The sequence below is a fragment of the Bactrocera dorsalis genome, chromosome 1 (genome assembly GCF_023373825.1).
Source record: "Bactrocera dorsalis isolate Fly_Bdor chromosome 1, ASM2337382v1, whole genome shotgun sequence".
NCBI lineage: Eukaryota > Metazoa > Arthropoda > Insecta > Diptera > Tephritidae > Bactrocera > Bactrocera dorsalis.
Genome location: NC_064303.1, coordinates 80,511,512 through 80,538,566, shown reverse-complemented (window position 1 = coordinate 80,538,566; position 27,055 = coordinate 80,511,512). Strand labels below are relative to the sequence as shown.

Genomic DNA, 27,055 nt, shown 5'->3' with positions numbered 1-27,055 from the left:
CTAATTAAGGACATCGCTACAAGAGGAGAAATTTGATATTGAAACAAAAGGATTAAGACTGAAGGTGATTTTCCTTTATTAACATCATATTTTAACATTGAAAATTTGATTTATTGTATTTTTTGTTGTTATTAAATATCGAATCAATAGTAAAAAGCAATTATGTTGATATGTTCAAATTTGAAATTGATCAACTCATTTTTTTGTTGAAAATAGAGAGTGCTTTCTTTAGTAATAGTTGCAAACGATTCAAAACTTTGCAATCATATGCATAGATTATAAAATATATAGAGGGGCACTTTTCAAATTATATAAAATGGAACTAGTGCATCACATTCGATTACAATACAATACTTTTTTAAATTATGTAAAATAATTTGTGGTTTAAAATTGGCCAATAAAAATATGAATATATTGATAATTATTATAGTACATTGGAATATATAAAGTATGTTACTACATAAAAGCATTTGTAAAGTTGTATTAGGAAATTATTATAATGTATAAATTGTGTGACATTGTAGTTCGGTATTGATTTTTTTATTGTAGTCATATTGAAGACTATCGAAATTTTCTTAACAACGTGCCACCACCTGATACCAACAGAAGTTAGTTCTGCCACACTTCGAGTTCATGACATACATACAGATGCATGATGAGCATACATTTATTCTAGCACGTTTTTAATATTTGTCACAATTAATTTTCTTTTAGGTACGCAATTGTTTCTTATGCACAATAATTGATAATATTTCGGGTTCTTTAAAATACGTATGTTCAATTTGTTTGTCATTAAATTTTCATTTTGTTTTTGTTGTATTTGTTAACCATACTTGATCGCTTAACTTGATGCATTTTTGATTGTTATTTCGATTTTATTTAAAAAAGTGATTAAAATAAGGTCGGATGTAAAGTTTATAAAATACAAATTTGAATCAATCGGAAATATTATCGTCAATTTACATTACATTTTTGAAGTAATAATAAAGTCAATACAAATCGATGGACTCCAATTTTCTAATAATGATAATTTCGAAATAATAAAAAAACGAATATATTAATACAATAATAGTAGATATTGCCTAATTTTGCAAATACCCTCCATACAATAATTTGTTAGGAATATATAAGGTAAGGGTAATTCAGTCGTTAATTATATAAGAAAAAATAAATTTTTTTTTCGGTTAATAAATTTGAATACAGCCGCTAATTTATCAACATCAAGTTTTACAATCATACAAACTACATTCTACAAAAATGCTTGCAAGCACCGCAATTAATGTATAAGATTTCTAAACAAGTTTTGAAGGATTTTACTGCTGCTTCCGTTCAAATTCCTCTATATCATTCATATTTATCAAATTAAATTCAACCACACCTTTGCCCATGAATTCAGTGAACCTGTCAGTTTCTGCCACAGGAATAGCTTCACGTTTAAATACTGAAAATTACATAAATTGAAGAGTTGTATTTGTAAGTGTTTATTTACAAATATTGTGACTTAATAAAAGTATTTAATAACCAAAATTAGTAATTATACTAACCTCCTGAAACGTAGTTCTCCAGCATGTAAACTCTCATATCATAGCATTCATTAGCAATTCTCTCTGAGATCATTGAGAGATCAGTTACAGGCGGGGTAACTACACGCATATTGCGACGAACGCGATCAGTGTCGATGTTGTAGTATCCTGAACCCATCTTTTGCATTAAATCTACAAAACTCTTTGGTGGTAATGTTGTGTCACGGTCAAGTGGCATTATGAAGCAACGATTTGCAGTGGTATCAATAATTGCCGATTGATTCTTTTTAAAATCATGCATAAAACGTCCCCGCCGTCCATCTTTGAAATCGGGTACATCAATTTTTGCGAAACTTTCTGAATCGCTCATATCCACATCGATTTCCTCACGGAAGAAATCATCACTCAAGTCGTTATTGCCGTTGTAGTTTGTAAAACGCGAAAAAAGGTTACGCCAATCTAGCTCATCACGTTCCTCATACAGACGCGGTATAGTTATATTACCAGTCTGCATATATGGAATGTCGCAAAGTGCACGGTAATGTAAATTCGAAGTAGTGGGTGCATAAGCGCGATATAGAGTAAATCCACCAAGTAGGCCCATCATCATGACTACGACAGCAATTAGAAATAACAACACGGTTTTGATGCATGACGGTGGGCGATTGAAAACCATAGATTCGCCATCTATGTCACCCTGATAGCGAGCCTGGGTCAATAATATACATAAACATTTTTATTATTCGTTTGATTACTTTGAGCATATTTAGTCCATATTTTTTTATTATCAGCTTCTCTTTTGAATTAAATTTTTTATTTTACTTTCTGGATTCCAAAAAAATTGTCAGTTTCTATGAAAACATACCAATATGGGGCTCGATACGAAAATTGCAGGAAGAAAACAAAACATTTTAAATTAATATTTAGCAAGTCTTAATTATTTATACAGTTTCTATTGCTGTTGTTATAGCGGCAGAAAACATTCCTGAAGTAATTTCGAGGAATGGTGCCGGGTTGACAGTCTTTGGCCTATGAAAAATCAGGGTCCGTTCTGGTTACTTAGACTGCCGTGGGAACGGCCTACGCTTTTAACTAGTACAGGTTTATTGAAATATATAATATGGTATATAAAGAAAACATAAGATAGATAAGGTACTAAAGTTCAGAACCACCATTTTTTTTAAAGCTGACTGCTACAAAATATACTTCTTGTTAATATACAAGGGAGAGAAAGCATTTTGCTTATGGAAGTTGCTTACTCATGACCATAACAATTACACACATTTATAAATAATACAGATAACTTTACACATCGAATACCGTTGATTGGAGCAAGTGCTTAGCTGGAGAAATATGTCTGGCCGAGATATTTTTATTGATTCATTCTTACTTCTACGCTGCTTTTATTATATAAGAATATTTCTAATTAAGTTGAAATATTGGAAAAGCCGTTTCACGTCCAAAGATGTAGAGAGTAGTAAATGCATATGTAAGTTTATACCCGTATGTATATGCATATAAATATATGCATTGTACAAAATATGAGCTCGCATGTAAGAAAATTTCACGAACGAAAAACAAAAATAATCTTTTATAATATATTAGGAACAACATAATTGCTTATATTGTGCATTGATATTATTCACAGAGCATTCTTTTATTGCCAATGTAATCCCCATGATATTTTAAGAAACTGTAAGGAATTCTCTAAAATAGTCGATTAATTTGAGAATCTTAATGCACATTGCATTCATGCTGTTAAAGGTAAATTTATATATTTTTTTCTTATATTAGGAAAATCAATAAGTGTCCTTACTATAAAGGGCATAATTGCAACTACAATATGCACAATGTATGCATGTAGAATAAAATGAACTTCAGTGTCGTAGACCGTTATGTTGTTGTTTACTTACAAATACGATAATTGGAAGGTTAACCCTTTTGTTTGTTGTATAATGCAAAATTGAAAATACAAACTTATTTTTTGTCCAGCCCTTTACATACATATGTATACATTCATAGCATTCTAAAACACACATTTTTAACTTAGCTGTAATTAACCGAAACGTACAAAATATGAAAAAAGGGTAATAGAACTTACGCCCAAAAGATTTCCGTGTGCAGCTCCTCCTCGGAATGATGATGCATCATCATGGCCACCCAAAGCCAATGGCAGTGGTACCTTCTCCCCTTTTTTCTCATTAGATGGTTTCGTTAAAATAGTCATCTTTTCCGCAGCTTATAGCAGTCTAACGTATTTAAATTTTAATAGAATGTTATACAATAATTCTTTTTTTCCAAAATTTTAATTTAAATTATATCCAGTACTTTTTCCCAAAGTATTTTTGCGTTCTAAATTCTTTTCTCTCTGCAACGAAAATATGAATACAGAGAAAAGCAAAACATGAAACGATAATAATTGCGACAATGTAGGGTTGCTTTTCAAACCCCTGAGATGACAAACTTTGATTTTGCTGTGTCTCCAAACTTTTTCGCATAATTACAGGTTTAACCGAGCGTTTCTGTACTGTGATACAGTCACAAGTTTCTAAAATTGAGATTTTAAACTAGGAACAATTTTTGTGACTTTACACGATTTTGTAATTCAGTAAGTGACAGTCACAAATATCTCTCAATTGAAAACTAACAGATCTAATCAGCTCTTATATTTCATTATTTTGAGATGTATTTACACTTGAATGAAAATAAATATGTCGATAACATATATTAAACTTTCTACAACATAGCCAAAAAGCATAATTACTAAAAAAATAAAAATATATGTTGAGTTTGTTTCAGAATATTTACGAAATTTATGTGAAAATGATTTATTTTTAACTTTTTCGGGTTTGAGTTGCTTATAAAAAAAGACAATCGCTTATTATCTATAATGATCTCTATTCGGTATATTCAAAATGGAAACCAACCCTAACTATCAGGTCAAAAATTTGAGACAATATTTTGTGACTAAAGACAAGAGACTGTGTTGTGAATAGTAACTAGTCACAAATCGAGACTCCACCTCAAAATGTCTCAAATATTGACTGGAGGCTGCTTACAGAATTCCGCAAAAAGTTTATTATGTGTAGGTCTATCTGTCTATCTTCTATGTGCAGGAATTTTATATAAAATAGTTATTCATGATATTGTATTTATAATCAATAATTATTTTCAGATAAACTTAAGTAAAATTTTTGCATAGTTTGCATAGGGATAAGAGGTTTGGACCAAGCTCTAAATCAATATTGTTACGAATTTACTCTTGCTAGTTTACTTTGTTAGGTTCGTATCTCTGGATTGACAAATAAAATCAACACTGTTTAATTTAATTCAACAACTCTTTATTTCACAACTCGTCTACACTATAGCAGTTTACTCTTAGCACTGATTGATTACGTTGGCGCGGCCACGGCTTATATAGCCACGCACTTCTCGCTGATGCCGACGTGTCCTTCTAGAATATCGCGTCTGGAAATTACCAGAACATACGGCTATACGGCGCCAGACGCAAGCAGACAGTCGCGGCGCCAGACTCAGCAATTGTTTAACTAGACAAGCAGACAGTGCGGCGCCAGATGTCTATTGTTTCGACAAGCAGACAGCCGTGGCGCCAGATGTCTACAACAAGACAAATGCTATTCCATATACCTACAGCTATTGTTCATAATCAGGGATGCATATAGCAATACAAATAAAACTTAATACTACTTTTTGTAACACTGCCCTCCACTAAAGCCTAATCGTCCCGATTAGGCACAAATCCTCTTGAACCAAATGGGGCGAGCCTCTCCAAATGTACTACTTTCATTTTACATCGTGCTTTTCCATTTCTTTGTATGCGGTATACCACGTCATTAAGTCGTTTCATCACCATATAGGGTCCTTCCCAGGCTGTCCTGCAGTTTCGGGGACAAGCCTTTCTTTCGAAGTGGATTGTACAACAGGACCAGATCACCTTCTTCAAAACCTTTTGAATTTGCCGCTTGATCGAACCGGTCCTTCATTTGATTGCTCATCAGATGCGTATGCTGTCTTACCATTAGATGCAATTCATTCATTTCTTCCTTTAAGGCAGAACAATAATCTCCATCATTTCTTACAGCTGTAGGATTCGTTCCAAACTTAAGATCAGCAGGGAGTCGCAGATCAGATCCGAAAATAATCTTTGCCGGCGTGTAACCAGTTGTCTCGTGCTTCGCTGAACGATACGCCAGCAGGAACATCTGGATGCGCTTGTACCAATTCCGTTGGTCTTTATCAACGATTTTCCGCAGATGTTCTTCGAGCGTTCGGTTGAATCTCTTCTACCATCCCATCCGATTGTGGGTGTAACGCTGTTGTCCGTGTCTTGTGGATGCCCAATAATGTACAGACTTCTTGGAAAATGGAAAATTCGAAATTTCTGGCTTGATCTGAGTGTAATTCGACGGGCACTCCGAACCTTGTTATCCAATTTTCTACAAACGCTTCGGCTACGGTCTTCGCTTCCTGGTTTGGTAAGGCATATACTTCTGGCCATTTACTGAAATAGTCCATGACAACCAGTAGATATTTGTTTCCGGCAGTACTGGTTGGGAACGGACCTGCAACATCCATTGCGACTCGTTCAAATGGTGATCCCACGTTGTACTGTTGTAGCCTACCGCGACTTTTGGCTTTAGGACCTTTAGCTGCCATGCACTCTACGCAATTACTTATCCCTTCTGCTATGGAATCTCGACAACCGATCCAGTAGAACCGTTGTTTAATCTTCTCTATAGTTTTTGTAATTCCAAGGTGCCCTCCACTAGGTCCATTGTGATATTCTTTCAATACTTTCGGGATCATGGACTTCGGTACTATGATCAGGTACGATGAAGGTATCCATTAACGAGGTTTATGCTGTTCCATTGGGCCCAATATGCTTTTGCAGTTGGACTCTCGCTACTTATTTGTTCCTTTGGTGGTCGTACCCCATTTTCTTTGGCCATTACCAGCTTTGCAAGATCAGGGTCCTCCAGCTGATTGATTCTGATGCGGTGAGGAGTCCAATCATCTTCAGGTTCTATATTCAGTAATCGCACGTCGATTATACCTTCTTTTCCTTCTGATTTGGAGCAATGTTTACATTCCAGTGGACAAGGGCGACGTGATAATGCATCCGCATTTTTGTGGTGAATCCCCTTTCGATGTTCCGTTTCGAAGTCGTAATTCTGTAATCTTTTCGATCCATCGTGCAATTTGGCCTTCCGGATTCTTAAACTGTAATAACCATTTTAATGCTGCATGATCAGTCCACAGCAAGAATCGTTGTCCATACAAATACTTGTGGAAATGTTTTACACATTCCACCACAGCTAGTAGTTCTTTTCGCGTCACACAGTAGTTTTTTCTCTGGTTTCCCGAGCACTCTGCTGTAATACCCAATTACTCTTTCTTGTCCGTCGATGAGCTGAGACAGGACACCTCCAATTCCATAAGCGCTCGCATCTGTATCCAGGATGAATTTCTTTCCAGGTATTGGATAAGCCAACATCGGCGACGTACAAAGTAGTTCCTTAAGCTGCTCAAACGCTTTTTCTTGTTCCATATGCCTTACAAACGGGCGTTTCTTCTTTGTTAAATCATGTAAACTTCTAGCCACGTTCGCAAAATCCAGGTACAAAACGGCGATAATACGTGCATAAGCCGAGGAAGCTGCGGAGTTCATGAATGTTGGTGGGTCGAGGCCAATCTTTCACTGCTTTTATTTTTCCTTCCTCGGTGTGAATTCCCTCAGTTGACACTTTATGTCCGAGATATGTGACCTGCTTCTTCCATAATGAACACTTTTTTGGATTCAAGCGTAATCCGGCTGATGCTATTCGCTGAAAGACTTCCTCTAGATTTTTCAGATGATCATCAAAACTTTTTTCCCATGATGATAATGTCATCAAGATACACCAAACATGTCTTCCAGTTGAGTCCTTTAACATATGTTCCATCAGTCGCAAATTATTTAGGAGTGTAGGACTTATCTGTTGTGGCTCAATAGTAGGCTTCTGTTGTGACCGTTCGCATCGTGCTATTGCACTTATATTCTGGCACTGTCCAATTACTGCTCCTTTCTTCAGACTTATAGGCGTGTTGAATTCATTCACTACTCTGACCGGAATGGTGGCGTCTTCTCTAGTTTTTCACAAGCGTTCTTCCTACCAATATGGGTGTATCTATTTTTGTTGGTTCCGCAATCCACAATTCTTCAGTCCCACCTCCTCCATTCACTTTAGCCAAACAATCGCCTCAGATTTTGGTGGAATACTCTGATTATCATCAACAATCACCCTCTTACTTTCAACGTTGGCCACATATCCGGTGTTTATAGGCATCTCCATGTTCTGGCAAAACAGCATTTGCTTGTTTAAATCCAAAGTAACCCCGTGATCAATCATGAAATCTACTCCAATTATAATTTCATCCGTGATTTCTGCTACGATGAAGGTGTGATTAACTTCCAGGGTACCAATCATCACTTCGCAAAACACTTTTCCCGCGACAGCTGCTTCCTCCCCGGTGGCCGTTCGAAGCTTGCAACCGACTATGGTTCAACCGTTCCTCTTACCACATTCGGTCGGATGATTGAATGTGTGCACCAGTATCCAAAGTAGCGTTCTATCGCACTCATCAATGCCTCATAGTTGTCCCGTTCACAGTCTGGAATAGTCTGAAGGATTTCTGCCGCAGGTCCTTTCAATGATACAAACAAGGACGCCACTTTGTCCGCTGCATTCCAATTATTGGCCATGGAATACTTCCATCGAATGTGGGTGCCTTCAATCTTGGATTATTTGTTGAAGGTGCAGGGCCATGCAGTTGCAGTTCTCGCATCCGATTACTCAATGAAGAACTTCTGATTTCAAATTTTCTTCGTCATTTTTTAACGTGCTTAATTCGTCTTCAAATTTTGAAAATTTCTCTTGCACTTGTGTATTATTCTCTGTAATCTGTTGTGTAAGGCGAGACTCTAACTGTGATGTGTTTTCAGCTATTTGCGTCATTTGCTGTGCCAGACGATTTTCTGTTTGCACTACATTTTCTGTTATTCGTGATATATTTTCAGCTATTTGCTGTGCCAGACGATTTTCTGTATGCACTGCATTTTCTGCTATTTGCTGTGCCAGACGATTTTCTGTTTGCACTGCATTTTCTGCTATTTGCCTAATAGCCACTAATAGCATGTTAGTGTCTACGCTTGATGATGTTCGTTGTTCTTCTAATTTTTCTTCTACCTTTGTAGAAGTTCCTGGCCCATCAAATTCGAACTCGTCCACATTAATTCCATCCGCTTCCATTGCTTCACGTAATCGTGCCTGCAGATCCGCCTTTTGCCCGCTTATCGGCAAATTACGCTCCTCCAGTTCCTTTTTTAATTGCTGAATTCTCAATTCTCCGAATTTAACCATCTTGAATTTGGATTATTTGACAATCCCACTTCTGACACCAATTGTTACGAATTTACTCTTGCTAGTTTACTTTGTTAGGTTCGTATCTCTGGATTGACAAATAAAATCAACACTGTTTAATTTAATTCAACAACTCTTTATTTCACAACTCGTCTACACTATAGCAGTTTACTCTTAGCACTGATTGATTACGTTGGCGCCCCACGGCTTATATAGCCACGCACTTCTCGCTGATGCCGACGTGTCCTTCTAGAATATTGCGTCTGGAAATTACCAAAACATAATGCTATACGGCGCCAGACGCAAGCAGACAGCCGCGGCGCCAGACTCAGTAATTGTTTAAGTAGACAAGCAGACAATGCGACGCCAGATGTCTATTGTTTCGACAAGCAGACAGCCGCGGCGCCAGATGTCTACAACAAGACAAATGCTATTTCATAATAAGGGATGCATATAGCAATACATATACAACTTAATACTACTTTTGTAACAATATGATAGCAAACGGGTGGAAACGTCTACAACGTCCACAGCCGTGGGAGATTTATAAAACAGCTATTTTTGACAATAAAAAATTCACAGATTGTAAAGGTCTTTTTGTTTTAAATATTTTCCATTTATTGTCTATTGCAAGGCGATCTCATGTAGGTTAAATTTTTTTCTCTCGCTGGTGTCTAATAGCCCTGACAGACGACAGCGCTAATATGCATTAGCGGGCTTAATTTACATTTATTTGCGCATTTGACCCATGTTAATGCAAGTTTGTAATGCACAAGAATTCCGTGCATTTGGTTGATTTTACTAAATTTGAGTAGGCAACATTACTCAAAAATGGCCGATTTTTCCTATTTATTGACAGAGTCGCACTTTTGCTATCCATTTTTCCAATATTCTTAACTTTTTTGCACACTTTTTCCGCATTACAATCAATTAATGCTATTAATTTCACTCTATTATCTTTTAACGTAGATAATAATAAACGAATTTTTTCGTTGAATTTATGTTGATTTTCCAAAATTACCAAAATTTCTTTTAATAATTTATCTGATTCATTTTTATTTCACCCTTTTTTTAATAAAGAAACAAATTCACTATCAGCTGTCTAAATGCACAAGCCTGCCGTCTGTCACCGTAAAATTTCAATTCGCATTAGCGTTGCTTGAGGCGCATTAATTTTGCTCGTCTGTTAGGGCTATAAAACAGCAGTGATAATGTGACAAGTTTTCCTACTAACAAACAGATGGCGCTAAATCAGGTTCGAACAGGGAAATTTCGACTAGATTAGCTTCAAATCTCCTTAGTGTAGACAAGATTAGCAAGTGCAATTTTTGTATGGCCTAAGTCTCCCGACTAATTGTCGGTCAGAACATGGTAATAGTGAATAGATTAAATGTTATCTAAACCATTAAAAATTTTGATCGGAAGAGGGTATTACAGATTTGTAAGATACATAAATACATTAAGCCTTTTAAGGGGAGGACCTGCCCAACTTTATATTTATGTTTCAGCCACAGCTGCTTCTCACGTCTGTGATCCCAATACCACAATACCACTCTCCTGATTTTACCAAGGAACATATGTATAAAGTTTCATGACGATACTTCAATTTTTATACCCGATATATATATCATTTATATATATACCTATGTATGCATAGCTCTCTACTTATCTCGATTAGGCGATAAAAATAGCCGTTAGCTAAACATAGCTATTATAAACTAGAGCAACATTTTGTGTAAATGATATTTTTACGTAAATTGTATACTTTAAAATAATTGCTACTGTCTTTTTAGTTATATGCCGCGGGTTAAGTTTGAACTTGTATCGTTAAATATAAAGAAAATAAATTTAGACTCAAAAACGTTAACATCAATGTCGATTATTTTTTGATGATAAATATATCGAATTGTATGGTCGATATATGGTTCCATATTTATTGTTTTTGTTTACCAAAATCAATAATAAGTTGTCAAACTCCACAGCTGATTTGGGTGCTAGTTCAGGTCGATTTAAGTAAAAATGTCTTCATATTGAGGGCGTGGAATATATAGGGAGTTAATATATTCATAAACGATGTTAATTATTAAGTAGACGAAACTGTGACAAAACTATTTTAAGATATGTTACCAACATTAACCACATATACCCGACTGGATGGTCCAAAACCTTTATTTCGCGTTCCTTTTGGAAGAATTGCATTTGCAGTTGTGAGTCTGCCACTTGGCAGTTTTGCATTTTGTGTAATTTGGTCGCTAATCTTTGAATTTGAACGTTCAACTTCAACGCACTGTGATGTACCTAATTATTTACCCTCCATATCGGCAGCCATTGGAAATTATGAACCACAAAAAACCGTTTGGCGCTTAGCGATTACTATGCAGCTACCTTTTCGAATAGCTGTTGTCAAAATGTACATGCAATACTATAAGGATACAATAAGGCGTAATCGACGTATATATGCTATTTTAGCATGTTTGTTAAATATGGTGGAGAATTTTGCGCTCCTAAGTTTGTCATTGTGGACATCGTTAGATAATTATCCGATACATCGAAATTCATTCGTTGTTTTTATTGCCTGCAGTGAGATGTATATGCTTATATCTTACTTTCTGAACAAAAATGGACGTAAAATATCGCTCTTGCCAATGGAAGAGAAATCATTGTTGTACAAAAGAAATTTGTTTATAACAAATGTAACTGCTTTTATTTTGGCTGGCTACTGCTTCTTGCGACATAATTCGTCTTGTGAGCCGGGCGGTAAGTTGTAATTTAAATGAAATGTCATGAAATAATAAATGTACTTTGTATTTTCTTATTTAGTTTACACGTTTTTTGCGCTTTTCGAGTATGTCGTTGTCCTAACGAATATGGCTTACCATATGACTGCATACTGGGATTTCCATGCTATGCATGTTACTTTTGACTGGGAACGAGGGCTTTACTTATCTCAATTTTAATTAATTGTATTAATTGCAATAGGATATGTTTTTTTACTCCGGCACTTTAAGTGCAAGTGTACATAAGTATACGCATATATAGTACATATATGCATATATTAAGTCAAAAGATTACTTAACTTTACTTTAATGAAAAACTTATATTTTACACAATCGTTAGTAGTGAGTTAAAATAATAATTAAATTAACGCACGCTCAAAACAGTGCACACACATACATATGAACGTGCTTTGTATGCTATATTTTGCTCAAAATACTTTTAGTGCTAAAATCATATAAGTAGATAGCAATAATAAATCTATCTGAGATATTAGATATACTTTATTGTTTTTAATTTTGAGAAAACATTGTAGGTAAATTCTAACCAAAGCCACAAAGACTGTAACACTAAAGTCTACTATATATTAAATGTATAGCTTAAATAAATTTATTAATGAGTGAATAGCAATAGAGATCAATATATTATCATGTTTCATAAATTCGAACTAAATCATCCAGTGTGATTTTGTATCCAGTAACTGGGCAAATAGAACGTTCTTTTAAGTGGGAAATTATACATTTCCAGCAGTACACATATCCAGATATGCTGCACGCGGTGGGTGTTTGAATTTTCATGAGACACACCGGGCAATCGCCCTTTGGGTGAATATTCTCTCTAGACATGTCAGGTTTATTTTTAAATGGCACTGGATTTTTTAAGGTTCCTCCTATTTTACGTCGCTGATCATTAGAATACCACCATTGAATGAATTGCAGAAAGAAAGCAAAAACTTCGAGTAACTTGAGAAATACATAGGTGATCTTGTCGTCTTTTGGTGGTTCGTTAGGATACCTCAATGATAAATTTAATGCTCGAAAAATAGGAGAGTGGCTTCCGGCATATTTTATTAGATATAAGAAGGTGTGTATTGCTTTAGAAGCATGGTACGCACGCAAAACATTCAGCGTATGTCGTTCCCAAATTGAAATGTCTTCGTGATGAGCGCTGCGTGTTTTCAAATGCCGCTCCAAGACTGGCATTAATGTTAAGATACTGGCAGATATTAATTTCTGCTGTCGCGTCATTAATTCACCTGATGTCATTCCTGTTCGTTGCAAACCATAGAAACTTTCTCCAAATGAAGCGTCTCTGTTGCGCAAATATAAATATTGGAGTACCCATGTCAATATGGGAGACACCTCTCCTTTTAACCTGTATGCACCTAAAAGCTTAAAGTCCACTCCAAGATTAAGGTAATCAAATATTTTACTAAGTGCAGGATATATAAGAGAATCTAGCGTTTCAGCGGCACTTATCTCAAATATTGAAGGGATATTTTGTAAATTTTGTCGTAAATTAGCACTCTCTGACATTTTAATTGCTTTAAAGATTTATTTATAAATATATTTGAACTTCAGTTTAACCATTTCTTATCAAAACAACAGCTGATCTTGAGAAATGAGTAAGCGATAACACACGAATAATCATATGCCTACACGTCCGAAATGAAAGAAATTGAAAATGAAAGAGAATGCTTTGAAACAATACATTGAGTATATAAAAAAAAGTATTTTAAACATATTTCATTACTAAAGCTTGGAGTGTCCTCTAAACAGATGGATGCTTTAGCGGAAAGCACACTGCTAGCCCTCCTCCCAAGAGACGGCACATCAAAGAAAATAAGCTTTAAGAAGAACTTCACAGTAACTCTAGGCAGCAAAACGGAGTGGAAGGACTCCACTCTGGAAAGGCTGCTGGAGGACAGTACCATTCAATGGTACACTGATGGCTCAAAAACACCGGAAGGCATTGGGGCAGGCATAGTGGGTCCACATACTAAGATGTCCATCCCTATGGGCTGCTACCCGAGCATCTTCCAGGCTGAAGTTTTTGCCATCAGTCAGTGCGCCGAAGTTAACCTCAGCCGCAACTATCGCAACCAGCGCATAGCTATTCTCAGTGATAGTCAAGCGGCACTAAAAGCGATCCTGTCGTTCGAGACCAAATCGCTTTTAGTCGAGGAATGTGTAGAAAGGCTAAACCGCCTGTCCTTGCGCAACCGGGTGCACCTAATTTGGGTACCAGGGCACAAGGGAGTGGAAGGAAATGAGAAGGCCGACGAACTGGCGCGCAAGGCGGCAGCGTCCAAGATGTGGGGACCAGAGCCATATATAGCAGTAGGACCCCACACTCTTAAGGAGCTGCTCCGCATGGAGGAGAGAGAGGAGAGGGAGCGGTACTGGCAGCAGGCAGCAAGTATGCATCACGCCAGGCTGCTCCTAGGAGCATACAACCTCTCCAGGTTCAAAGAATTAATGAACCTACCCCGTGAGAAACTCCGTCTCCTCGTCGCAGTCTACACAGGGCACTGTAAGCTCAGGAAGCACCTGTGCTGCCTGCCGGTTCTGTGACTTGGAGATGGAATCTGTGGAAAAAGGCTCAAGGCCCTGGATTCAGTATACATCAGCAGGGATCACATCACCTCACTGGCACCCGGCAAACTACTGGAATTATTCAGGCTGCTGGGGCTCTGGGAGGTCATGTGATATAGGGGAGGGCACAATAGACCCTAGGTCGCGGTGCAGAACCTCAAATATCATTCTATTTCTATTCTACTAAAGCTTAGCATCCAGCTCTCAAGAAAAGTAAAAACTTCATATAAAAACCCTTATAAAATGGTAAATTTTCTTGTACTAGTATGCAGCTCTAAAGAAATCGAGTTCTAATTTTTAATACATTTTTTCATTGAGCAATTACTTGAGAGCTGGTTTGGGTAAAAATTTCTTATGCAAATTTTACATTGTGCTATTTCAGAGGTAAAATACAAATTTGAAGCGCAAAACTAACGCAATTGCATCGTTTGATTGTTTAGCTTGTTATTTAAATCATTAAATATATTTGTAAATGAATTAAATAATTTGCTTGCCAATAACAATATTAACGAAACTACAAAACAAAAAAATTTATTTGTAGATTTGTAATCGAAAATTTCGGCGACGTGTTGGGCTACCTAACTCAGGAGTGAGTAAAATTGTGAAATTCGGATTCACAAACAAAAAACGTTAAACTTTTACTTCTATCTGTCAGATCTTCTTCTTCTATCTTTTAATTCTTCTAATGTTCGGCATACAGTCCAAGTGTTGAAATTTAAACGATAAAATAATTCATATATCGTTTGATAAAAACCGATATCTTTAATTTTTTGCGACTCACTTCTTTAGTTGTGTATAATTCATTTGAAAATTATGTGAAAATTATTATTTTTAATTATTGTTTATAAAAATAAGTTCATAATGAAGGCTAATAATTCGAATTCAGCAGAAGAATCTGTAAAAACTCCGTCAAGTAAATCCAGCAAAAAGTCTACTAAATCTCGTACAAAAACGTCTAAATCTGAAACAACCGGTGCGAGTGGCAGCGGTCTTAAAAATTCTACCGGTCTTTCTAACAACCAAACAAGTGCTTCATCGAACAATATTATAACTACACCAACTACGCCAACTACCAGCAATCCTAGTAATTCATTTGATTCATCTTTGAATACCATTACAAACGGTGGCGGCATTGGCTTGGATGTCAATAGCAATTCCAGGGTAAGTGATTATGTGTTTTTACAAGAATGCTGTCAATAAAATACTTGTATAAAATGGTTGGGTAGAATCACGCAAAGAGTTATGCTGGGCTAGAAGGGCGTTCGGTGAAAATTATTTGGGAACAACATGATCAGAGTGATTTAGAACTATCGACAGAAGTATGTGCTCGTGTCGCTGAAGATGTCTCCTATAAACTATGGGAATTAGTAAATGTAAGTGTCTCTGAAATTATTCTAATTTGTTTTTGTTATTTTTTAATGACCATATTTATATATTTCAATTAAAGAATATTAAAACATATGCACGACATTCTGGCGGCACTGTAACATATGATTTGGTAAACGAGGTTTTGGCTGATGGTGATGTACCGCCTGCATTAGGTGCAATGGATAGCGAATGGGATCGCATTGACTACGACGGCAGTTACTTCTTTTATTCGGTAATTTCATAGATGAATTTTTGAGCTCAAACTTTATTTTATACCCTGAACAGGGTAAATATGACAGCATATTTTCACAAAATTTGACAAGGTTTATTGTCCAACGGTACAATAACCGAAATAGTTAAAATCAAGTTCTTGTATTGAATTCTGTATTTGTGAAGTATTATAGTTTCGGTGCAACTGAAGCTGATGTTTTTTTTTGTTATAGGATAAAATTATAGAGCTGAGAGATGAATATCAGAAAGAAGTTACTATGGAAATCATAGATGGTGCAGATTATGAATGCACCTGGCCCATGGATGAAAAGCTAAATGAACAGATTAAAAAATTTATTCCCAGTTTGATTAAAGGTAAATGATTTTCTAATAATTATTGCAATTTTTATTCTAATGCAATTTTTTCATTAAAAGTCGTCCTTTATGGAAATGAAGATGAACTAGATTTCGCCCTCTCAGAAGCGGCGTTTTCTCCTCTTCTTGGTGCTTGCTATCGTGTTATACTTTCTAAGTTAATACAAATATTGGCATTTAAACAAAATGAGGATATCAGCCTGCGCTGTTGGCGCTTACTTCGTGCTAGCTCATGTAATACACATTCCCGCTTGCAAAACGTACGTGTGGAATATTTTCATTTATCGGAGATACTTATATCACAACTGCTTGCCCCATATGAGAGTATAAAAGTACATCCGAACCCGAAATCCGAGGAGCAATGCAACGGTGCAAGCATAAAAACTGAAATAGAAGAAGTAAAAGCTGAAGATAAAATGGAAGTAAAATCAGAATTTATGGACCAGTCCGGTGTATTTAATATTCAAAACACGAATGAAGAAAAGGTTTATAAATTACAAACTGATGATGAACAAGATGGTGATATTGAAATGCGTACTGAAATATCACCTTATTTCGCTAGTCCTGTTGATTGGAAACATGTTGATGATTTGTGTGATACAATAGGCCATATGGCAACTTCAAATGGTTACTTCCAGAAAGAGTGCATATTTCATATAACGAGAAGACTACAACGATTTTTCAATGGTCGCAGTGTGTCAATAGAAAGAGGTGATTTTAGAACAACAAATATTAATATCCATTAAATTAGAGTAAAATTAATTTATATATAAATTTTTTTTTTTTTTTTCATTACAGATTTTCGATACATAAGCCGTGCTGTGCGGGGTTTGATTGCATTGGGTGAGTTCGCTTTTCGTGAATTCATACCATTTATTTACAAATTCAACGTTGATGATGTACCTGAAAGTTTTTGCAACGATTTTTCGGTAATTCGATCACATCATGCATTTTGTTTTATTGGTTATTACAAATATTTATACTTAAAGCTTAGCGCTGTGTTTATTAGGGGACCTGATGACATTTTTTTATACGAGTGGCTAGAATATTTATGTGGAGCAGACAAATTGCAGCCCTTTTTATTATATTATGCGCGTAAGAAGATATTCATCATACTATGTTTGTATATTAACTGTTTTTACCATAGAATATTTTGAGAAGTTCTTGACGACACGCTTCCTCCGGCGTAAGCTGGGCACATTTAAAATATATTCCAAACCTGGAGTACGCCGCTTAGAATGGAATGCATTGGCTGCGGCTATGTGTCATGGGGATGATCCTAACAAAGCATTGAAGCCCAAGCCAAAAATCAAAGAGGTCTTCCCGGATTTGGTATCACCGAATCTACAATTGAATCGTGCCGGCAATATACGATTTAAGTTTGCAGGTTGTCGGCCAGTAATAATTAAGTCGAAGATGCCCACAAATCCTGCAATTCCGAAATCGGAATCAAAGTCGTTAGGAATTTTAAGTGGACATAACGATATACTTATAGCCCGACGAAAGCTATATAAACCGTTAACGAACGAGCGCCGTATTATACCACTCAGTAGTTACTATTATGTAAGAATATAAATATTTTATTATTAAGCAATGTAATGTTTTAAGTCTTTAAATATTAAAAACAAAACTTTTCTCTGAGAGAATGTTTTAAACAATGTAAACTTAAAATGCTTCCTCCTCTGGAACCTCTATTCCCGCTGCTTGCATATCCTTCAATATTCGTTTGTTTATAATATTTTTTATGTTCGCATTAACGTTCGGTAGCAGACCGCCCGTTCGGGCCGCATGTTCAATTCTCTGCACTACTTCAACCTCGCGCCGTGAGGATATGAAATTCGTAACTACAGATGGTGTCAAATTCCCTACACGTCCAATGCGCCCGCAGCGATGTATGTAATCAGATACGTGCAACGGAAAATCGAAATTGATTACATGTCGGGCGCTTGTAGTGTCTAGTCCACGGCTACCAATATCCGTAGTGGATAGAACATCATACTTTCCGTCTTGGAATTGCTCAAAGCGTCCAATACGTATTTTCATAAGCATATCGCCGTTTAAATTTACGCTGCGAACACCATTATTATTGAGAAATATATCTACAAAATCACTTGTGGCCGATTTATTGCTGAACACAATGACGGGTTGCTTTTTGGCGACATCTTTTTTTACTAAATTGAGCAAATTGGAGGGTCTGCTTTGCTTGGAAATTCGCATAAATCGTTGCTCTACATGTGGCATCAGCTTGTGCAAATTTTGGCTAGAAACTTCGTGCAGAGTCTGCACATCTATTACTTTTTGCAACATTTCCTCAGTGTTCGTAGGCATCGTGGCAGACGCCAATATCAGTTGCGTGCCGACATTATGTTCATCTTGTGTATGATTTTTGTAAAACTGTACGGAGATGAAAAATTTTTTATTAATGTATTAAAAAATCATTATTAAAAATTACATACAGGAAACCGCCGCAAAAAATATCCAAGTTTGTCTGAGAAGCTGTCGTCTAACAAAGTATCTGCTTCATCTAGCACGACATGTCGCACTTCTTCCATGCGATAGATACCCGTTGTTACAAGTTTGCTGAGAGCACCAACTGTGGCGACTAGAACGTCAACATCAGCAAATTCAGGGTTGACCATTAGGCGCTTTGTGTTTCCTCCAAGTATTGTTTTGATTTGCAAATCTGTGTGCTGGCAAAGTTTTTCAGCCACCCTGCTTATTTGGACTGCTAGTTCACGGCCAGGTGTAATGATGACAGCCAACGGCGTATTGAACTTTCGATTGATTTTCTCCGCTTGCGCTTGCTTTCGTTCAATAATCTGTTGTAAAATGGGTAACATGTAGGCGAGTGTTTTGCCACATCCAGTCTCTGCGGCAATTAACACATGATGACTATCGTATACTTTCGGTATAGCTTTGGTTTGAATGTTTGTGAAAGCTTTTATATTCAGATCATTTCTGAGGTTCTCCATTAATTTTTCATTAAAACAAATATTGTTTGAACTGAGAAAATCTTCTATATCTATCATCTCCGATTGTATATCTGCCTTACTTAGGGTCGCGTTAAATATCATATAATCATCTTTGGATTTGTAATGCTTCCACCCACTAGTCGCCAGCGGTATTGTTCCAAAGTCGGAGTCCGCCGGTGCTGGTACATATAAATGAAACTGCGTTCGCTTACAACTGATTAAGGGCCTTTGCTTTTTGGGAAGAGCTGCACCTGGATTTGGTTGAACCGCAGTTGCTGTGACCGTTGTATATAATCGGAACATGCCAAGAAAGGCGGCATTCTTAGACCTTTTCAACATTTTAGCTACGTTATATCAGCAAATGATAACAGAAGCATTTATTCTCGTGGGATAAAATCAGCTGTGAAAGAGATGATTGATATTTAGCAATTATATCGATTAAATTGAACGGCGTTACCATCTAATTAAAAAATTGTATTTCTCGTAACTTGTTGAAATGAATAAAACCGTTATCTAACGGGGTATCTCCACAGAATAAAATATATGGCACACTAATAGCGGGATTCTGTAACCAGTCTCTAGTCTCTATTTGAGACATTTTAAGGTAAAGTCTTAATTCGAGACTAGTTACTATTCACTAAACAGTCTCTAGCGTTAGTCTCAAAATATTGACTCAAATTTGAGACCTGATAGTTAGTAGGTCACAAAACTAAAAAGAACTCTGCCATTTTGAATATACTGAATAGAGATCATCATAGATATTAATCGATTGTCGTTTTTTTATATTTCGTAAGCAACTCAAACACGAAAAGGTTAAAAATAAATAAATTTTACATAAATTTCGTAAATATTACGAAACAAAGTCAACATATATTTTTATTTTTTTAGTAATTATGTTTTTTGACGATGTTATAGAAAATTTAATATTTATTATCGACATATTTATTTCCATTCCAGTGTAAAAACATCTCTGAATAATGAAATGCAATAGATTTTTGTGACTGTCACTTACAGATAACAAAATCGTCTCAAGCCTCAAAAATTGTCTCTAATACCATGTTCAGACCGAAAATTTGAAAGGATTAGATTACATTTAAGCCCTTCACTAATCAACCCGTTCTCACTGCCGTTGAAAAGATAAAAAAACAGCTGTTTTTGCCATTCAAGAATTCACATCGCTCAATATTTATCAAAAGAAAACATTGTCATTTAGTATTTTGTAATAAAAGCCGTAATCTTTTTAATTTTTTCATATAATGGAAATAATGGACGCATTTTTTCTTTTGAAAAGTCGATTTTCAGGTGAAATTAGATTCATTTCTGTAAAAAAATTTGTTTGTTTACTTTTTTTCCCATTGTAGTGTCTAAATTAGCTGTGATAATGTAATAGATTTCTAGTGCTGAAAAGTAGATGGTGCAAAATCAGAGTCGCACAGAGAGATTTAGCGTGGATCAGTTTCAAATCACTCCGATGAAGTGATTTTCAACTGTCATTTTCGTATGGCGAAATCTTGATAAATTTATAAGATTAGTGGGATAAACCACTCAACAGCCGAAATCGTGTGATTAAGTGTCGGTCTCAACATGTTATAACTTAAAATCTTAAATTTAGAGACTTGAGACTGTATCACAGCACAGAATCGCACGGTAAGTGTCAAATCTGTTGCTATTGCCAATGCCAAATCTGTATGTGGGCATTTGTTATCATAACATAATAGGGGTATTCTCTTGCTCTTGCAAAACCCTTGTACGGTGCAAGAATTGCATATACAGTATGTCAAGAATGAGTTTACACATGGAAAGTAAACACACTTTTTCAATTTCAATAGCAAAATATATTGCTTTTTACTTTAGTTTAACTTATCTTTTTGTTCGATTATATTTACATACTGTATTTACAGTGAAACGATTCTTTTACATATGACTCAAGCAGCTCACGACTTTCGGTCTTTGACCAAGTATCCTCTGGGTAGCCTAGAACATCCGTTTGAAGGCGAGCTAAAGTGAGAAGGCGAAACATCCCCGGCATAGGGTTGTGCGCTGGGTTTGGGACCCGCCCACGCAAAAAAAACACCCCCAATGAAAAAGCCAAAACACAGCCTCGGATGAGAGACCCCCCCTTTGATGACGACCATGGCAAACGAAATAAGGACTATGATTTGAGGGCATGCACCTGGAATGTCCGTCCCTTAATTGGGAAAGGTGCCGCTGCCCAGCTGGTAGATGTCCTCGTAAAGATAAAGGCTGACATCACCGCCGTCCCAAGAAATGCGATGGACGGGACAAGGACAGAGACGAGTAGGTCCTTGTGACATTTACTACAGTGGCCCATATAAAGGAGCGCAAGTTTTGGTGTTGGATTCGTGGTGGAGAGAGGACTCCGTCGCCGAGTACTATCATTCACTCCGGAGAAAAGAACGTCTAGCCCAATCCGCATCAAAGCGAGGTTCTTCAACATATCGCTGATTTGCGCCCACGCCCCGACGGAAGAGAGGACGATGTGACCAAAGATGCTTTTTATGAGTGCTTGGAGCGCACTTATGAGAGATGCCCCCGCCACGATGTCAAAATCGTGCTTGGCGACTTCAACGCCAGGATGGGCAAAGAAGGTATCTTTGGCACTACGGTGTCGGTTAAATTCAGCCTCCACGAGGAAACATCCCCAAAAAAAAAAAAAAAAAAAATGGGTTGAGGCTGATCGACTTCGCCGGGGCCCGAAATATGGTTATCTGTAGTACTAGATTCCAGCATAAGAAGATACATCAAGCTACCTGGCTGTCTCCGGATCGAAAACCACCAACCAGATCGATCATGTTGTGATAGAGACGGAAGACACGTCTCCAGTGTTTTTAGATGTGCGTTGCGCTCCGAGGTCCTAACATCGACTCGGACCACTATCTTGTTGCAGCCAAGATTCGCACCCGCCTCTGTGCAGCAAAAACGCACGCCAACAAACACAAGGAAGGTTTCGACGTCGAGAAGCTGCAATCACAACAGACAGCCGAACGATTTTCTACTCGACTTGCAACTGTGGGGACGGCATTTCAAACTCCTTACGTACAGCTGCAATCGAAACCATTGGTTTTCGAAAGTGCAAAAGACAGCTGGTACGATGAGGAGTGCCGTGTCGCAGCGGAGAGAAAACAGCTGCCTACCTCGCAACGTTACGATCAGAGATAAAGAGATGTCCAACTCTTCTCTCACTGGAAGTGAGAGAAATAATTGCTAAACGTCAAAACTCACCTAAACTTTGACAGTTGACTGGATTGAGGAGGTTTTGACGTTTAGCAATTGGAAACTGACGAGCGATGGCCAGACTGAAATCTTACCAAAAAAATATGAAAACAGGAGAGATTTGTTGCCGCCGTTGCAGATGGCTAATAAAAATTTAAAACAATGAAAATCAAAGAAAATGCGAAATTTAAATATATTTCATGAAACGTTTTGTAATTTGATGCATAATAGAATTAATTTTATATTACAAATGATTAAAAACACTTATTAATTAGAACTACAGGCTTAATTCACCTTATTAAGTATTGAAAGATCGAAAGTCAGTTGATTTAATATACCATAAAATCATAAAAAGGAATTAAGTAGATTCGCCATATATTAAAAGTCCGATATATAATAAATTGCAATCGTAATAAATGTTGGGTGTTATAATTAAAATGCCCAAAAATTCTTATTTCGTTCAATCTGGCCATAATGGAAAATTTTATAAAAAACGCTTATTTTGAGGCGCTCTCACACTGGAATAAGTTGGGCATCCATTATCCCTGGTTACGATCGACTACAACACGTGCGGGATGGGATAGATACCGAGAGTTGAATAGGGAAGCGAGGCGCATTTGCAGACAGAAGAAGAAAGAGGCCGAAATGCGTGAGTACGAACAGCTTGATAAGCTGGCCGACAGGGGTAATGCTCCGAAAATTCTACGAAAAATGCGGCGACTTACAGAAGGGTTTCAAGACCGGAGCATACTCCTGTAGAACCCCCAAAGGTGATCTAAGCCACCGATGCCCAGAGCATACTTAGATTATGGAGGAACACTTCTCCAGCCTGCTGAATGGCAGTGAACACATAGCACCAGGAGAAGGCGCGAACCCGATTCCCCAATCGATGACGATGGAGCAGACGTTCCATTGCCCGACCGATGACGAAAGTTCGAATAGCAATTGCCCGCCTGAAGAACAAACAAAGCGGCAGGGGCAGACGGATTGCCCGGCCGAGCTATTCAAACACGGCGGGCGAAGAACTGATAGGGAGCATGCATCAGCTTCTTTGCAAAATATGGTCGGATGAGAGCATGCCCAACGATTGGAATTTAATGTGCTATGCCCAATCCATAAAAAAGGAGACCCCACAATCTGCGCCAACTACCGTGTTTTTTTTTTTTTTTTTTTTTTTTTTTTTTTTTTTTTTTCCCCCCTCAGGATTAGCCTCCTCAACATCGCGTACAAGGTTCTATCGAGGCGTATTGTGTGAAAGATTAAAGCCCCACACCGTCAACAAACTGATTGACCTTATCAGTGTGGCTTCAGACCTGGAAAATCAAACAACCGACCAGATATTTCACCATGCGCCAAATCTTGGAAAGACCCGTGAAAAGGAGAATCGACACTCACCACCTATTCGTCGATTTCAAAGCTGCTTTCGATAGCACGAAAAGGAGCTGCCTTTATGCCGCAATGTCTGAATTTGTATCCACCGCAAAACTAATACGGCTGTGTAAACTGACGTTGAGCGGGACCAAAAGCTCCGTCAGGACGGGAAGGACCTCTCCGAGCCGTTTCGATACCAAACGAGGTTTCAGACAAGGCGACTCCCTATCGTGCGGACTTTTTCAATCTGCTGCTGGAGAAAATTATTAGAGCTGCAGAACTGAACCGAGCAGGTACAATCTTTTAAAAGAGTGTACCCCTGCTGGCGTATGCCGATGATATTGATATCATCGGTCTCAACAACCCGCCCGTTAGTTCTGCTTTCTCCAGACTGAACAAGGAAGCAACGCAAATGGGTCCTGGCAGTGAACGAGGCAAGACAAAATATCTCCTGTCATCAAAACAGTCGTCGCACTCGCGACTTGGCACACACGTCACTGTTGACAGTCATAACTTTGAAGTTGTAGATAGTTTCGTATAATTAGGAACCAGCATTAACAGCACCAACAATGTCAGCCTGGAAATCCAACGCAGGATTACTCTTGCCAAAAGGTGCTACTTCGGACTGAGTAGGCAATTGAAAAGTAAAGTCCCCTCTCGACAAACAAAAACAAACTCTATAAGTCGCTCATAATTCCCGTCCTGCTATATGGTGCAGAGGCTTGGACGATGACAACAACCGATGAGTCGACGTTGCGAGTTTTCGAGAGAAAAGTTCTGCGGAAGATTTATGGTCCTTTGCGCGTTGGCCACGGCGAATACCGCATCCGATGGAACGATGAGCTGTACGAGATATACGACGACATCGACATAGCTCAGCGAATTAAAAGACAGCGGCTACGCTGGCTAGGTCATGTTGTCCGGATGGATGAAAACACTCCAGCTCTGAAAGTATTCGACGCCCCTCCAGTACCCGCCGCGGGAAGCAGAGGAACGAGGAAGACCTCCACTCCGTGGAAGGACAAGTGGAGAAGGACCTGGCCTCGCTTGGAAATATCCAATTGGCGCCACGTAGCGAAGAGAAGAAACGATTGGCGCGCTGTTGTTGACTCGGCTATAATCGCGTAAGCTCCCCCGGTGTCTACGCCAGTAAAGAAGAAGAAGAAGATTTACAGTGAATTGGTACAAAAAAAAACGGAAAATTCAATGGAAACAAACAAAATACAACAAAAAGCAAATATCACTGGGGGGGAATTTTATTATTGTTCCAAGAAAACTCTTTTCACTATTCGTTTTTTTCACTATATTAGCATGTGTTACACGATCAACGGTAATTTACTTCGTTAACTATTCTACGCAATGATATTTAAAATGATTTTATCAATTAGTTGGTGATTAATTTTTTCTTTGTTCGCGTCTAATATTCCTCTTACTTGTTTTGTTAATATGCCGGGCAAAAGGTTTTATTCATTTGAAGTGGTCAACTATTGTACTATAATCACCAATTAGGAAAAAAAACAAAAAAAAACAAGTGTTAGAGAATTGTCACAAATGTTTTCAGTAACTCCCAAAACAGTGTATAATGTGATAAGTCGCGCGGAAAATAAGGGAAGGCTAGAACCAAAGCGAGGAGGAGGTCCTAAGCCAAAGATTACTAAACGTGCACAACGCTTAATGATTCGGAAACTTGATCAAAATCCAAAAATTTCGGTTAGGGTTCTGACGAAAGAGCTCAACGAAGAATGCAATACTCAGGTTTCTCGTGAAACTGTACGCCAATCCATTCTTCGACACGAATATGCATCAAGATCTGCAATCAAAAAACCATTACTGTCTGCTCAAAATGTTGAGAAACGTTTTTCGTTTGCTATGAAGCTAACTTCGGAACCTGTGAATTATTGGGATAATGTCATATTCTGCGACGAGACCAAAACGATTTTGTATTATTATGTTGTATTACAACGATGGACCTAGTAAAGTGTGGCGCAAGGCATTAACTTCCCTAGAAAGGCGTTAACATCATTCCGAACCGTCAAATTTGGCAAAAATGTCGGTCATGATTTGGGGATGTATCTCAGCAAAGGAGTGGGAAATTTGGCTTTTATAGAAAACACTATGAATGCTAAACAATATTTTTCAAATTTTAAAAGCCAATTTGTGGAGCAGTGCTGTAAAATTTGGCTTTGTAGCAGACAACAAGCCAAATTTCAAATTTTATCAGATAACGACCTAAACATAAGGAGTATAATGTGAGGATTGGGGCTTCTATATAACTGCGGCAAAGTAATAGATACACCTGCTCAAAGCCCGGACTTAAACCCCATAGAAAATTTTGTGGGTATTTTTAAAGAAAAAGTTGCTAAAAGGCAGCCAAAGAACATGACAGCACTTAAAAGACTGCAATTCTGGAAGAGTGCAGAATATACCTAACATCTACGATATGGAAAAGTTAATTCATTCCATGAAAAAGGCTGCAATGTGTTATAAATGCTAAGGGTTATCATACGAAATTTTAATTGTATATTAAAGCACAATTATTACTTAATATATTTAATATAAAAAAAGCCCGTGTCCATCATTTGTGAAAAGGAGTTTTTCTTGACACTAACAAAATTGAATGATATTTGCTTTTGTTGTATTTTGTTGTTTTTTTCCATTGAATTTTCCGTTTTTTTTTTTGTACCAATTCACTGTAAATAGCATAGAACAGACGCAAATAGCATAGAACATTATTGGCTTTACTACGATATTGTAGAGCCAAAAAACCACCTTTGGTGAGAGTATTTGCCTTTTTTCTATAGCTACTCTATAAAAGGCAACTGATGCCTTTCTAACTCTCTCCTCAATATTATTCTAATAAGAAAAAGGTATTTCAGTTTTTCAAAAGGTTGAAGACGTAAATAAAACCTTATCTTTTTTATGTGGATTAACGGCTGGGCCGCTTCTATTCCCACAGTTGAATATGTCGTTCTTCGAGTTCCTTAAGCAGATTCCTACCGACACACCCTAACATACCGCTCCTTTTCGTCTCCTTAGGTGATGTTGTGGAGAGACGGCCCAATTTCACTGAGGTCGGTTCGATCTGATTTTTCCCATATTAAGGTTTTTGTCATTATTTATGTTTGTTGAGATGAGTGGGATACTCATCTCAGTTACGAGGCCAAGGCGAGGATTTACCTGTGCGTTCAGAGCCGACCGGGGCAAAGATGGAG

General features: G+C 37.4%; 5 protein-coding genes across 5 annotated transcripts; 2 read left to right on the top strand and 3 right to left on the bottom strand.

Moving 5' to 3' along the window:
• Nucleotides 1-52: 52 nt before the first annotated feature.
• Nucleotides 53-3,924, bottom strand: LOC105223581 (integral membrane protein 2B). The gene is made up of 3 exons (XM_011201336.3): nucleotides 3,625-3,924; nucleotides 1,545-2,232; nucleotides 53-1,441 (listed from the first exon to the last, which is right to left on the bottom strand). Exons 1-3 carry the CDS (start codon nucleotides 3,748-3,750, stop codon nucleotides 1,314-1,316), a joined length of 942 nt encoding a protein of 313 aa, XP_011199638.1. The 5' UTR covers nucleotides 3,751-3,924; the 3' UTR covers nucleotides 53-1,313.
• Nucleotides 3,925-10,899: 6,975 nt separating this feature from the next.
• LOC105223583 (post-GPI attachment to proteins factor 2) lies at nucleotides 10,900-12,220 on the top strand. Its single transcript, XM_011201338.3, has 2 exons — nucleotides 10,900-11,701; nucleotides 11,765-12,220. The coding sequence occupies exons 1-2, from the start codon at nucleotides 11,065-11,067 to the stop codon at nucleotides 11,899-11,901; spliced, it is 774 nt and encodes a 257-aa protein (XP_011199640.1). The 5' UTR covers nucleotides 10,900-11,064; the 3' UTR covers nucleotides 11,902-12,220.
• On the bottom strand, nucleotides 12,205-13,345 carry LOC105223584 (peroxisome assembly protein 12). The gene has a single exon (XM_011201339.4). It carries the CDS (start codon nucleotides 13,252-13,254, stop codon nucleotides 12,367-12,369), a length of 888 nt encoding a protein of 295 aa, XP_011199641.1. The 5' UTR covers nucleotides 13,255-13,345; the 3' UTR covers nucleotides 12,205-12,366.
• A 1,671-nt stretch (nucleotides 13,346-15,016) lies between these two features.
• LOC105223585 (uncharacterized) lies at nucleotides 15,017-17,930 on the top strand. The gene is made up of 8 exons (XM_011201340.4): nucleotides 15,017-15,474; nucleotides 15,540-15,686; nucleotides 15,761-15,913; nucleotides 16,125-16,266; nucleotides 16,327-16,977; nucleotides 17,065-17,195; nucleotides 17,256-17,361; nucleotides 17,414-17,930. The coding sequence occupies exons 1-8, from the start codon at nucleotides 15,175-15,177 to the stop codon at nucleotides 17,839-17,841; spliced, it is 2,058 nt and encodes a 685-aa protein (XP_011199642.2). The 5' UTR covers nucleotides 15,017-15,174; the 3' UTR covers nucleotides 17,842-17,930.
• LOC105223587 (probable ATP-dependent RNA helicase DDX28) lies at nucleotides 17,820-19,638 on the bottom strand. The gene is made up of 2 exons (XM_011201341.4): nucleotides 18,723-19,638; nucleotides 17,820-18,660 (listed from the first exon to the last, which is right to left on the bottom strand). The coding sequence occupies exons 1-2, from the start codon at nucleotides 19,575-19,577 to the stop codon at nucleotides 17,932-17,934; spliced, it is 1,584 nt and encodes a 527-aa protein (XP_011199643.2). The 5' UTR covers nucleotides 19,578-19,638; the 3' UTR covers nucleotides 17,820-17,931.
• Nucleotides 19,639-27,055: the final 7,417 nt, after the last annotated feature.